Source organism: Lupinus angustifolius, chromosome LG04 (assembly GCF_001865875.1).
Source record: "Lupinus angustifolius cultivar Tanjil chromosome LG04, LupAngTanjil_v1.0, whole genome shotgun sequence".
NCBI lineage: Eukaryota > Viridiplantae > Streptophyta > Magnoliopsida > Fabales > Fabaceae > Lupinus > Lupinus angustifolius.
In genome coordinates this window covers 324,378-339,674 of record NC_032012.1, presented here as the reverse complement: position 1 = coordinate 339,674, position 15,297 = coordinate 324,378, and the positions used below count along the sequence as shown (strand labels likewise).

Sequence of the window (15,297 nt, the reverse complement as noted above, 5' to 3'; positions counted from 1 at the left end):
ATGTTTCATTCGTCAATCTTCATTTCGTTTAAACTTAATATGATGTCTTCTATATCCCGCTATTAAATCTTCATCATCATAGATTTGTTCTTATTTTATAAATATGTTATTTAAAATGTATTTTTATTGATTTTTTCATTCAATAACTTAATATGATGGCTTCTGTATCCCGCTACTCAATTTTCATCATTGTAGATTTGTTCTTCTTTGGTAAATATATTGTTTAAAGTGTATTTTTTCATTCATTTGTTTACTTTTAGATATGTTCTTATTTTTAGATATGTTCTTATTTTCTAGATATTGTAATTGATTTTTGTTTATTATGTATGTGTATTCTTATTTTTTTTATATTATATATATGGTACGATTGATTTCATTACTTTGTAGATTTGTTCTTCCAATAATCATTTTTCTTAGTGTCTGATTTAGAAGGATTTCATCCCTTATAATGACCAAACCTTCAACAACTATGTTATGTACCTGATCTCCATTTATATATATATATACATATTTAGTTACAAGTTACAATATTGTGTTTGTTTGTTTGTTGTTATAAATTTATTTATCTTCTCATTTTATCTCTTCATTTGTAGTTTGACTCTCCCTTAAAGCATATCTACAAGTTAGTGTTATGTCTATGTGTCCATATCTTACTAAAATCTTCAATTTTATTCTCTTTTGCACAACAAATGAATTTGATTATTTTGTTCACATGATATTTGTTAAAACAATTTTTCCTATGTGGTTATTTTTCTAAAGCAGAAAATATGAATTCACCATATTATTTGTTTTGACATTTGCAGAAAAGAAACCTCGCATCTTATAATATAACGATTAGAAGTAATATTCATTATCTAATTGTAAAATAATAGTTCTTTAATTTTATTATGTGTTTGTTCTTTTTCATTCGAAGTTATTTTTTCACTATCTAACGTGTCAACTTTATATTAGTAAGAATAATCTTTAATTTTTTTATTCTCATCATAAATAATTTGGACTATTATAGTATAAAAAATACTTCAAGTATCATCATATTCTATTTTAGACTATTGATGTATAATTTCTTTTCATTGATGTTAATAGGAAATTTCACTTATTTTAGGATCATTTAGTCAAATTTCTTTAGATATAAATGATTAGATAAATTATTCAAAAATAAAATGACTTGCTTAGTGTAATATGAACTCTAAATTTCAATAATTTTGTTCAAAATATATTTAATAACTATTTTTCAAACAATACTTGAAGAAAAGTTTAAGGGTATAATAGTATACATGTTTATTTTCTTTCTCAACAAACCTTCGTCACTAAATTTCATAGATAAAATAACATCTCAAATCTTAGGTCGAGAATAACCTTTTCACTTGACATATTGAGTATATAAACTACAATACACGAAATAATATGATTGTAACATAATACAACAAACTCTTCAGTGTTTTTTTTTCTTCAGTTGTTTCATTCATTCAAGGCGATTCATATATCTTCTTTGTGAAAATAGTGATTCCTTTGAACATAAAAGCCTATAAAAAATAAAAAATGCGCACAAAGATCTACATAAATGATTTAAGGGAGACAATCACAACTTGAATAAAAACAAATTTACAAAATAAATAAAAAATAATGAAAAACCAATAACATATTGACAAAATAAAAGCAAGTTTATAAAATAAGAACACATATACAAAATAGGAACATATCTACAACATTAAGAAAACAGATCAATAAAAAATGTACTTTAAAGTTTTTTTTTGTTATGCTTAATGCTCATGTGGGCCTATTTTTATTAAATGAAAAAAATCAATAAGAAGATCTACAGAACCACTTTAAAGTTAAGTATAAAATATTATGATAAAAAGGAATCATTGAAAAACTTTCGTATGATAACGTACATCTCTTCCGACTAAAAAACTTTTGAAATTGAAAAAAAAATAAAAATCAAGAAGAGAGAAATCGTTGAAAAGAATAAGAGTGAAAGAGTAATACAATGAAGAAGTGAAAAGTAAAAAGAATGATGGTTCTCTCCCTCATAATGTGAAACATGAGAAAGATATGGGAGAGAAGAACAATTGATCGATGAAATATGAGTATCATTTGTTGAATTCTTCCTGGTATTGGATAGTTCAATACTAGAATATGATGTGCATATTGGTGATTTAAAAAATATTTAAATTCTACACCTTCATTTTTTCTAATACTACATATCACTACATTCCATTCAGTAATAAAGAAATCAACTTTCTAATGTCATTTGCAAACCACATGAATGACCACTACGATTGCCCAATAGTTTTAATAAATTCATCATATATGCAATATATTTATATACTTTCATATTTATAGGAACTAGAAGTTGATTTATTAGTAGAAAGTGTTTTATGAGTCCCATGTTCATGGTGTTGGTTTGGATCACTTTATAGACAAAAAATCATTTGATTTTAGCACTTATTGTGGTTTGATTCAATCTAATTTATTTGTGTTAAGACATCCGATCTAATTTGATCCAAATATTAAATGCAGTTATGAATTGGTTTGGATAAGATTTTTTATAAAAAACTGACATTGCACATACATTTCAAAACTCATAAACATATCTAAAATATTAAGTTTAATACACTTTAAAGTGACAAGTTTACATACATATATGTTAATATTGCCATAACTTGTCGTAATACTGTTTACATACACTATAAAAATATAATTTCACAAGTCCATAATTTTGTTCCCAAATAAGATGTTAATGTAAACAAACAAACAAATAATTCTTATATAAATTTAATTTTTTACCACACAACATAATTTTGATCATGACAATAGGTATATATAACAAAATGTTCTCATTAAAATAAAGAATCGATTAAAGATACTAGATAGTTGACATTGATTTCTTCTTACATCGTGATTGTATTACATATGTGGTCTAGTTTAGATCAGTCTGATTACTAGAGAAACGTATATTCTCATCTTCTTTATAAGAAATTAATCTTTTTTGAGATGTATGTTTATTGTTTAGGAATTGAACATGTCTGCTAGGGGTGAGCAGAACCTGACCTTACTCACTCACATGGTATGGCCCGATCAGGATCGGGTCTCATCAGGTTCAAATTCAAAAATTAGACTCAATCAATATTTAGGATTGGGTAGAGATTAAGCATGACCCGACCGACCCCATTGTCACTCATTCATCATATTAGTATATGTCTCTATTGAAATGTGTAAAAAGTAATGACACATTTTTGTTTGAAAGTATCATTGATTATCTAATTTTTCATCATATATATGTAATTAATAATATATATATATATATATATATATCATTTTATATGTCAAATTACGTATTCATAATAATAAGCAATATTGAAAATACTTTATTTAAAATGAGTACATATTATATTTAATCGGGTCTATAGTCGAATAATATTTAGGGTCAAGTTAGATTCGGGTCTAGAGCCGAGTTCAAAAAAATGACCCGACCAACATTCAAGGTCAAGTAAGCGACAAACCTTAACTCGTTCGAACCCGACCTATACTCACCCCTAATTTCTACCTATCTAAATATAAGGTGGAGCCTTCCTTAATTTTATGAATGCAATATTTATGTACTACTAGTATAAAAATTTAACACAGTCTATTGTATTTTTTAAAGAGTAAAAAATAATTAAAAATAAATAGTAAATAATACAATATATAAATCTCATAAATATTTTTCTCTAATTTTATAACATCAAAAGTTGTTGGTTTTAAATCACTAATTTAATATGACATATTTCTAAAGTTTTGGACAAACAACAAGAGTTTTATGATAAGAAAGAGAGGTTTTTGGTTAATAGAAGATATCAGTTGCCACACGCATTGGTTTAAACTACGCCACGTTCCCATCTTCAAATACGAGAACTCTCCCAAATTTGTGTCACTCCGTGTCAGAAGTTGACAGAAAAATATTTAATAATTATAATTTAATTCAAATACAATTGTTTTCAACCGATCACAGTCGATGATATATAGAGTGATATAAAAAGTGAGAACAATAGTCGGATAGTAACCGACACCATTAATCTCTCTTTCAAATCTCTCTCTTCCAAAAATTCTTCTTCTTCCTTCAGAATCCGCCATGGCCATCAATCTCGGAACCTTATCACTCTTACTCGACATACCTTCCCCTCGTTCCCTCACTCTGGAGCGAAAGCTCCGTCCTCTTCCCTTCGACGTCGTTTCACCCTTCCCTCCAAAGCGCGACACCAAAGTCGTGGTGGCGCGTGGCAAATCAAACTCAGAGAAAAACGGAGTAGGTTTCGACGCGGAGGAAGACGGCGGCGGTGGCGGTGGTGGCGGCGACGATGATTTGGAGAAGAAGTTGAAGAGGAGAGTGAGGGAGTTTGAGGAGATGAAAGAGCTTGAAAAGAAAGCGGAGGAATTAAGAGAGAGTAGTGATGGAGTTGAAGGAAGAGGAGAAGAGAGTGAAGAAGAGAAGAGGAAGAGAGTGAAGAAGGAGCTTCAGAAAGTTGCTAAGGAACAAGCGGAGAGAAGAGAAACGGCGCAGTTGATGTTTGATTTGGGGCTCAAAGCTTATGGGAAAGGAAGTTATGGACGTGCTATTGAGTTTCTTGAAGCTGCTCTTACTATTATTCCTAGATCTACTTTATTTGGTGGTGAGGTCAGTTTTTTCTACTGGTTCTTCTGTAAATAACACTATGTCGTTACTCGGATAGTAACAATGCATTGGTCTAGTAGTGTAAGGTGCCACTATATACTTACTTGGAATGATTAAAATTAGGATGACTACTGGTTCTGCATACACCCAAACCCGAAATTTAAAACCTGAACACGAACTCAACGGGGTTGAAAATAAAGATATCATATCCGAACCTGTCAGGTTTCGGGTAACCCGAACCCGAAAAAACCGAAAATTAAACTTGAACCTGAAAATTACATTACTTCGAGGCGGGTTCGGGTTAGGGTCTTTGCTCTACCAAACCCGAACCCGAAAATTAAACTCGAGTAAAACTTGAACCCAATCACAACGTGTTTTTCCCGTTAAATTCGGGTTCGGTTCAGGCGGGTATTTCAAGTTCGGTTTTCATTGTCATCCCTAATCAAAATGTCCAAGGTTAGATTATTGGGAGGACAATTACATATATCGAAAGAGATTAATTCCTTATCTATGCTCATGGGGTGAGAGAATACAATTGATTATACAAAAAATTGGATACTTGGGTCGCTATGTATAGTACTAGGTCAACTATCAAATGTTCGATTCCTGAGATATATGCTTGTTGCAGCGGTAGTCATATAGCGAGATTACTTACTTAGATGAGAGGATAACCTTGGTTATACAAAAAGAATAATTGGATACTTGGATTGTCACTTTTTTCATTAATGAAAACTTCTTTATGACGGAAGTGATACTTGTTAGGGTGAATTTAATATGCGGGCAATTAGGAATACAAGATAGCACTATGCTTTGCATCTTTCTATAACTCTATCGGTATTCTTTCTAGGAAACAATAGAAGGTAGCACTATATTCTGGCTTAGTTCTTGGCTAAATAACAATATTGGATACAGTGTGTTGTTCATTTGTTAGCGAATTTAGGACATGATACGTAGGGTAAATGAGAGAATTATGTAACTATGTTTTGCATCTTTCTATAGTTCTATCTGTATTCTTTATAGGAAAAAGTACAAGATTGCGCTATATTCTGGCTTAGTTCTATCAAATTTTGCTGGCCTTGTAGCATTTATTGATCACTCATGTAGTATTGTTTCAATTAATGTGTATCTGGAGATCTAGAAAATAAAAGGGTGGTTTTTTTGGGTGAATTTCAGATACAAATATGGCTTGCTATGGCTTATGAGGCCAATAACCGCCACAAAGATTGCATTGCTCTGTACCGGCAATTAGAAAAGACACACCCGAGTATTAACATCCGACGCCAAGCTTCAGAGCTTCGATACATTTTGCAAGCACCAAAGCTCAAGATATCCCAAGAGGAGATGGTGACTATACCCTTGATTGGTTCTAGTTATGACAGGTAATTTAGATGGTGACCTTATACCCTTGATTGTTCTCATTATTTACAGGTAATTGATCATTGCTCTTGTTAATTAAACTCTTTCACCTCGTGCATATGGTAATTATGTTGCATGTTTGTGTTTGTCTCCATTTGTGTTGTAGTTACTGGTATTCATTGTCCCCTCTAATATGACTCCTAAAATTACAACATGGTGATGTATAAATGTCCTTGCTTTCTGATAAGATGAGTTTTTGGATGATGATCGCTGTGGATTTACTCTTGTGGTTTCTGGTACTTCATTCACATTTGACATTGCTAGCTTAGTACATCCACTGTCTAAAGCATATACGACATTGGGTTTGCACTTTGTCCTCTGAAGTCTCTGATTGGATTTTTTATCAGCCAGTGATGTAGTTTATGTGACATGATCAGTAACATGGTTGGCACCTTAACAGACTGAGACTGAACAAAAGAATATAAATCCATGTACTAGTGCTGATGCTTCTGTAGAGATACCGCAGAGAATGTACGTGTTTGTCTTATTCATATCAATAGTTCACGGGTACATCGTGAATATATAGACAATTAGATATGGACCTTGAGCCTATTAGGCCTTAAACTAGCATGCATGTATCTATACATAACAATATATACATTCAACAGATACATAGCACACTTCTCCGTGAAGCTGTCCTGTAAAAATGATAGCATAAAATACTTTAAGACCTTAGTATTCCTGAACTGGCTTGCACAACTCTCCATACGCGGCATCATATTTGGTGCCACAGGCTTTTTCATTTCGTTGTCTGTGTTATTATTTGGCTGCTTAAGCTCAGTATAATGGTTGACTCAGTTTAGATAAGCGGATTTTTGTAATTTCTATTTGTTCCTGAACTAAATATGACACCGTAAGTACTCGCCATTTTATCCAACCCGCTTGATGCCACTAGTTTAACAAACACTAGCAGAGCTGAATTGTTGTGTTGTTACTGTCTTCTATTCACAATTGAGCTGAACAACTTGTGGTTTTCATGTCTGTCTTCTAGCTTGAGAAAAACATAAAGCATGTACTAACTGAATTTGTAGCTCTGAAAGAAATCAAGATTGCGAAAACGGAACTTCCCTTGGCATCAGCACACACTTGCACCCATATATGGTTGAAACAGTAGTTTATCTCTTTCATGTTACTTTTGTGACTTTGAGCGAATCAGATACTTCGAGTAAAGTATGTATTATGACATAATTTTAGTTACGCCGGAACATGGAGTGATAAATACAAGGACAAGGACAAGGAACAAAGACTTGGAACTGTCACCAATCAGCTTCCGTCGACTAGAGATTACCTCGGCGACTTTCTTGTTTGGAGACCTCCCATAGGATTAGAGAAAAACCAAGCTTTCTGGGTTGGTTTGACAATATGGGTCGGTTTAGTTGGACTTGCCCTCATCATTCAAAGATGAAATACACATACATAGTTAGAATTCTCCAATCTGTGATATATCCATTCTAATCAGTTGTCATTAGTTTTACTCTTCCATGTTGTAAAATTATTGTGTATGGAATAGATTTATAAAGTTACTCTATGTATGAAATAGATAAAAATGTTATTTTCTTATGTAGTGGTGTTAATCTGAATTACAAGGATGCATTGTAATCTATGCTGCATATTTATTCTTTAAGCCTTCATTTAGTAGCATGAAATTAGAGTGGAGTATAAAGAGAAAGGAATCTAAAAATGAATGAAGAATGAATGCTTTGTGAATTGAAAGCCAAACTATGGTGAAAGAGTAATAAGATTATTATTAATTGAATCGAATTAAGTCAAACATGTTTAATTTTGTATCTTGTTTTGTATTATGTGTGAGAATCATGAGATTTAAGATATTATGATTGATATTTCACCAATTATATGGAAATTATAACAAATGGTATCATATATTTAGGTTCTGAATTTTATGATTCTCTATCAAAAATGTTTTCTCACAGTTTTGTATGAAACCTAATTTTAAATAATCAATATAGTTGTATTAAATATACGATGCACTTCCTTAAGTAGAAATTATGAATTTCTAACCCTTTGTTCTGTAAGGACCGTTACAATTTGTTCATCTAATATATCATGTTAATTTCATATTGGTCTTAACAATAGCAAATTGTGTAAGTGATAACTTTATAATATCAACATATATTAAGGGCCATGACTTGCATATATGTAGTCATTTTTATTTGATGTTAAAAGCTTCTAATGATACAATGAAGAGGTGAAGAATATAATATCTGAAAATTGAGTGATTCTTGAAATTCCTTTCATCATGGGGTTGAGTCACCTTGGCCGGAATGACAATACCGCTGCAGAGGACGGCGGGCGGCTCCACCGTAGATCATGAGAGCCGTCAAGAAAGACGATCAATACGTCTCTTTCGTTTATGAAGCCTCACTAATGTTTTCCAATGAATCTCAACTTAACATAAAAATATATTTAAGCAACACTATAAAATATATGCACCAAATTTTTATACATCATTCATACATATTACGATTATTATCATTCATGTGTATTAGTTTGACAATTTAAAAGTTAGATGATATTTATACTGCTTAATGAAGCCAAGGCCACAATGTGATTTGCGGATTTCTATTTTGCTTTTAGTATTTTCTATTTTCTATAAAAAATTCATATTATTCAATGTCTCTATCCACACATTGCATATATATAGTTACGATTAAGGCTGATAATGAACCGAACAAACTCGGTATTCGTTTGAAACTTGATTCGTTATTTAGTTCGATAAACTTAGATCATGAACCAAATGAGCTGAACTTGAGCTGGAAATTGAGCTCGTCTCATAGATTAATTTTATATTTATCGTTATATATATAAATAAGATTATATTTATATATATAAAACTTTTTTGCAGTATTTTTTCAAAATTTAATTTTTTTTGAGTTATCCAAATGAACCATTTGAACTTAACCGAATAGTTCGCGAACTTTAATCGAGCCGAACTCGAGCTAAAATAATAACTCGTATCGAACTCAAGTCGAGTTTTGAGCCGAGTTAATCCTTATCGAGTTGAGCTTTAATTCAACTAGGTTCGGCTCATTTCCAGTCCTAGTTACGATAAAGCTGATATAGATAATTGTGACAATTTTTCAATGTTGGCAAAAAGCCATATAATTGTGGCAAATTTTCCTCTTCCAAGGAATGTGGAACATTAATCATCTTTTGTTAGTTTTGTTGTAATTGTGGAGCCTATAAAATTATAATGCAATGCATCATCAATTTTGTTTCTCAATATTACTTTTATTTTCCACTATATTTAATTTTCCTTTCCAATTTTTATTCTCGCTCCTTCTCTTCTAACCTCTAGATATTTTACTTTTGTTCCCTATTTTCAATTTTCTCTCTTTTCTATTGTAATAATAATTACACTTTTTATCAACTTATGGGTTAATTATAACAATGTACGAAAATATAAATAGGTTAACTATAACAATGTATGAAATTTTCCTTTTTCATTTTTATTCTCGCTCATTTTCTTCTCTCTTCTATAATAATGACAATTACATTTTTTATCAACTTACGGGTTAATTATAACAATGTATGAAAACATAAATGGTGCATGATGTAGTAACAATTATCTCTGAACCATATGCAACTAAAATCTACTCATTACCTCGTTAAAGTTGAAACATATTATCCTATGTGGAAGAAGAAGGAAGTTATTTTAAATACTTTCCTTCCTTAGGCAACATGTCATTAATCTAGCACTTTGTATGAGGATTCCATGTTGGTTCAATTAAATCATCACCCACAATTAAAATAAAAAGATAAGTGGTATAAAAAAACATACATCATAACATATAATCTTGTACACCAATAATATGAGGGTCAGATCAGACTGACTAATCTGATCGTTGATCGACTTCACAAATAACCATGACATGTATTAGTAATCAGATGCTTGTTTAGACTATTTTAAACTACTCAAATACCAATTCAACTAATGTGGCGACAATTATAATTGTGATGTCATTGCCGAGACTCGCAAAACTGCAACATTGCAATTGTAATTGTGGTTGCGAGGCATAATTGAATAGACAGTTTTTTGAAGAAAATTTCTCACATTCTTGTTACCTTATGAGATAGGTCTTACAACATGTTATTTTGTTCAGCGACACATATTATGGTTTCATTATGGCGACCCATTCAATAGGAAGATCGACTCAATTTATCAAATGGAATTTTCCTAATTCAAGATGGTATGAAGTCAATACATATGGTTCTTCAAAAGGAAATTAGCTAGGGTGATATAGTGTTGGGAAATTCAGAATCAATTTCTCTATTGTGTGAGATTCAAAATGAACACTAAGAGTAGCAGGCAAGTGAGTAAATAAAATAAAGTAAAAGTAGAAGAATAACAACGAAAATTTTAATGTGTAAAAATCTCCTCAAGTTGAGAAGTAAACAACCACGAGGCATAGTCTAGAAAACGTGCCTGTTATATAAAGCATGAATACAATATTTGTCTTTTTCTAAGATAATAACACTCGTTCTCCCCCAACTACAAGGACTGAATATAAAGTCTCTTTGGTCTCTCAATATGAATAGTTTATTCTCACATTAAGATGAAAATAAACTTTCTCACTTACTCTTTAAAATTTTCTTTTCATTTGTTTATCATATTTTCCTCACAAATTTCCTTTATATAGTCGAAGAGAAGAAAGTTTCTTCATAAAAAAATAATGAATAATTAGTCATTATTATATTTTTAAGACACTTTGAAAATACCTAACTTTCTATGTTGAACTTTGTAATATTAAGAGTCAATAAATAATTATAAGAGTCTAGAAAAATCGCTATCGAATATTTTCAATAGATCATCGATAAAGGTTCAATAATCACATGCCCATATTCAAAATTGATCACATATAAAGATTAGAGAATTGTATTCTCTTGTCAATTAAGGAAAAAATCCAAACATATAGAGTGTGATGGTCTTATTGAATTAGATATAAGATTATGAATAATAAGTAGAATTTGACTTCAACTACATTTTATATTCTAGGCTGATCATTAATTGAAACTAAAATATGTTACTTCCTCATATTTGTTTATGGGTAAGTTTTTTTTGTTGGTATTATCAACATATCATTTTACCTTTTGGGTAAAGAACTAATCTTTTATTTAAGAGTAAGTTAAAATTCAGAAATTTTATTTTTGGTACTATAAAAACTCAGATATTGAGTTAACTTTATAGAGGCTTTAATATTTATGGATTAGGTGATTAAAAAAATAAATCTATACTATTATAAAAATATATCATTTCATATATCAGTAATTATTATGATTGATCAATAAAATATTTTTAACCAATCAAAAGATGATGGTTACAATATCACACTTTTTTATACAAAAGATATATTTGGATAATTAATCCTTGCTTTTTAGTCTTTAATGATTTCTATAAAATTATTAAAAATAAAATATTCTTTTCATTCAAACACATAACTAGAAAAATCTTGTATTAGGGATTCGACTCATTAGTAATTAAAAATAAAATCTTATTTTCTATATTCATCTTATTTATTTTTATTTTACCAACAGCGTTAATTTCAGTAGTACATGTTTGATTCCTCTTAAATAAGGTATGGAGTTCGAGTCTTGTGGATAAAACAAAAAAAATATTTATCCAAAAACACATACCTAGAAAATCTCTTCATATTTTATTTCCTTCCATTCAAAACAAAACCATAAATACTAATAAAATTCTCTCACTCTGCGTTGAAACTCGAAACCCTAATTCCCAATTTTCAATGGCGAAGAAGCAAAAATCATCATCATCACTTCCTCCATCTCGCGATGAAACTTCATCAGATCAACACCAAAATCATTCTCCACAATCCGAAGACGCTTCTTCTGATGATCAATTTGTTCAACAACCTTCGAAAATTCCTCAATCTGATTCAGGATCTGAATCTGATTCAGATACTACTCCTCCTCCTCATTCAACCTCGAAATCGATTATATCGAAGCCAATTGATGTATCTTCATTGAAACGCCCCGCAAACGAGAATGATTCGAGAAGGGTGAAGAAGAAGGGAGCATATGAATCGGAGGAAGAGGCGAAGAAAGCCGTTGTTGATTCGAGGAAAATGTTTCAGAGGCTGTGGAGTGAGGAAGATGAAATTGCTATACTTAAAGGTATGGTTGAATTTACTTCGAAAACTGGAAAGGATCCTTATAAATATGCTGAAGCTTTTTATGAATTCGTTAAGAAATCGCTGCATGTCGAGGCATCGAGTAATCAGTTGAAGGAGAAGATAAGAAGGTTGAAGAAAAAGTTTGAGAACAATGCTCAAAGAGGGAAGAATGGTGAGGACCCTAATTTTTCTAAACAATTTGATCGTGAAACATTCGAGTTGTCCAAGAAGGTTTGGGGCAATGCAGGATCCGGAGGAGTGGAAAATGTGGTAAAAGGTAAGTCTGATAAGAAGGTTGTCGAAACTCCGAAGAAGGAACTAGCTAGAAGTACCGATGTTGCTCCATCAAAACCAAAACCTGAATTGAAATTGGAGTCGAGATTGGTTGATTTAAACAAAGATGTAAAGATGGACATTGATGTTGTGACTGATACAAGTTCGTATTTAATGGAAGTGTTTCGAGTTAATAAGGGTGTTGGGTTGGGTGGGCTGAATGAAGAGGTGGTGAAGAGAGGATTGGAGTTAATTGGAGCATCAGAGAGGAAAGAATTGGAGGAGGAGTGGAAGGAGCTACAAGCTGCCGAGTTCGAGCTTTCTGTCAAGCGTGTCGAACTAATCGCTAATCATGCCAGGTTGATATTGGAGGCCTACAAGTCATCAAACCATTAATATTGTTGTTGCCTTTTTGGTATTATGTTACTATTTATTTAGTTTTATGTTTGTGTCTTCTTTTGAACTCTGGTGTTTGGGTGTATGATATCTATTGTCCCATCACATGCTATGTAATGTTGCTATTTCATAGTCTGTTAACTTCGGAATGGTCTAGTACTCTAGTTTAATTAATGAAATCTTGAAAACCATCTATGCCTTTTTCCCTTTGGAATTTCATGGCAGCATTGATTTTGTTATATAAAATCACCAGGACTTGGATGAGGATCATTTCTTGTTACTCACTAACAAGCGAGACTCTCGTGAAATAAGGCAGCATAACAGAATAAGCCAACACTTGAATTATACCTGGTAGAATTTTCTTTGTTTGGGCTTCTAGTGGTTGGTGTGTTTTGCTTGTGATTTATGTCAATATTGCATTAAACTTTTGGGTAACCTTGTGTTGTTATATGGTTCAAATGACAAAGATGTGACATGTGAATTTGTGGTCTATTTCCAGTATTCTGACTAATTCTTATATTTTGTTTTAACTTTTGGTTTCATTTTTCATTCGGAGTTAATAGTTACATGTATTTGTGGTTGGTGTTTCTTTTTTGCTTCTGTATGTACTTGTGCTCTATTGTTAGTTATCGTCTTAGATTTTTGGAAAGTAAAACTGGCCATGGTGGTGGTACTGTCATATTGTATTCCTAATTTCCTGAAATATGAATGATATAAACTTTGAAGTGAACTGTTTTCTGCCCTCATCCAAGCTGTATTTTATTTTTGACAAATTATAAACTGGTTATATAGTGCATGCATTAAATGATGGCACTATAGTATAGATATATAAATCTGGGTAGTCATTAGTGGCAATGGCGGCGCTGGAGCGAAGCAGGCAGGTGCTGCAACGTGAACCTCCGTCTTTTGTAGTGACCACATTTGCAGCCTGTCATGGGTGAGTTTGCTGACATAGTGGCGGCCACTAATTTGAAGAGGATTTAAAGCCTATTTTATGTTATCTATTTTGGCGTGTATCTTCTTTACCTTCAATTAAACTTAGTTAATTTCTATTTTACCTTGCTTTTACTGCCTCTTTCACCCAGACCTTCTTCCTCGCACAAAATTGTTTTAGAGTCCTACCTTATTTTCGAGTAACACATGGATTTTTTCAGCCTCCCTGTTTGATTTTTATCCGAGCGGGCAATTCCCATCCTTGTTTCATCAAGTTATTAGCTGAATACCCCTATGTTGCACTATCTACACTCTGTTTTAGCTAGTTCCCAGTATCCCTTACTTGTTTCATGCATTTTTTGCTCCATTTCAGCTCCTGTTTTATCCTTCTCTGGACAAACCCTTGTCTATAGAGTTATTGTTTTTGTTATCACTAACTTCTTGTTATTAGTTATGCTTCACATTAATGGTAACTCTTTAAATTATAATCTTTTAGTATTATTGATTAGCATTTATGAAAAATTACGTTTATATCTGCTATTTTTGATCTAAAGGCCATCCCTCTATCCACATAAACATAGGAATGAATTAATTTTTTATCACACATCCTGTTATGAAAATATTGTCAGAGTTGGTGAAATGTGCATTTTTAGTGGATAATACCACTTGCTAGTACTTAAAAGAATGAACCATATAACTTATTTTCTAAGTGCATTTTAAATGTGATTGTATGTTTTATTTATCTCTAACTACTTTTAATTTATCTTAAAACCTCTGCATATTTTGTAACAATGCACTATTAGATGTAGTTATAGTGGTTGTGTTATCTGATGTCTAGATTTTTTTGCATTATTTTGGACGGAAAAATCACAGTACAGTAAAATCTGGGTCATTTGAGTTATCTTCAAATAATTATGATGAGGAAATCTAGATCCTCGATACTCTTTATTTTGCAATCTGTGAATGATATCATGTGATACGATAAACGGATAAAATCTAATAGCTGTTTTTATTGGTTAAGAGCCTATAGTTTGTGGTTTTAATACTAGCAATTATATCAAGTTATATATTTTAGTTCATTTTGTTGTCGAGGGTGAGCCTCTGTGCTACGTAGGGTTTCCGCCCCATGACCTTAAACAACCTTTCCGCCCCATGACCTTAAACAACCTTTCCGCTTGCTGGGAACACTGTATCTGTACTTTTCCCAAATCTCACCAAGTCGCAGTCTCGTGTTTGTTTTGCTGTTGTGGTGCACATAACCTGAATTTTGTATGTGTTAAGATGAGAAATTCAATATATCATCTTTTTTCATGATACATGGTGTTTGAAGATTTCCTCATGCAACTCCATTGTCTTGTTTTTATGGATTCTATATTATGTCAAGCATGGGATTCTGCATTTTATTGATTCCACTCTTGGATCTTCCATTTGGTTATGGTTGGATTCACACTTGTTTGCTTAAGCTATGTAATATATATA

The 15,297-nt window shown here is 31.7% G+C and overlaps 2 protein-coding genes and 1 long non-coding RNA gene across 4 annotated transcripts; 2 read left to right on the top strand and 1 right to left on the bottom strand.

The window, feature by feature from the left end:
* LOC109344951 lies at positions 3,935-7,554 on the top strand (the record flags this gene model as incomplete). The annotated part of the gene is given in 3 exon segments (XM_019583677.1): positions 3,935-4,654; positions 5,825-6,030; positions 7,262-7,554. Coding segments are annotated over 3 exon segments (960 nt in total). The 3' UTR covers positions 7,473-7,554.
* LOC109344952 lies at positions 6,070-6,640 on the bottom strand. Its single transcript, XR_002107366.1, has 2 exons — positions 6,290-6,640; positions 6,070-6,239 (listed from the first exon to the last, which is right to left on the bottom strand). It is a non-coding gene; the product is annotated as an uncharacterized LOC109344952 (long non-coding RNA).
* Positions 11,735-13,089, top strand: LOC109344950 (GLABROUS1 enhancer-binding protein-like). Of its 2 annotated transcripts, XM_019583675.1 has the most exons (2): positions 11,735-11,850; positions 11,884-13,089. In XM_019583675.1, exons 1-2 carry the CDS (start codon positions 11,830-11,832, stop codon positions 12,883-12,885), a joined length of 1,023 nt encoding a protein of 340 aa, XP_019439220.1. In that variant the 5' UTR covers positions 11,735-11,829; the 3' UTR covers positions 12,886-13,089. The 2 variants fall into 2 exon arrangements, with proteins under 2 accessions (XP_019439220.1, XP_019439219.1); XM_019583674.1 differs by having other exon boundaries at positions 11,748-13,089.

Coding starts and splice junctions, on each gene's coding strand:
- LOC109344950 (XM_019583674.1), top strand. CDS start 11,830: ATGGCGAAGAAGCAAAAATCATCATCATCACTTCCTCCATCTCGCGAT.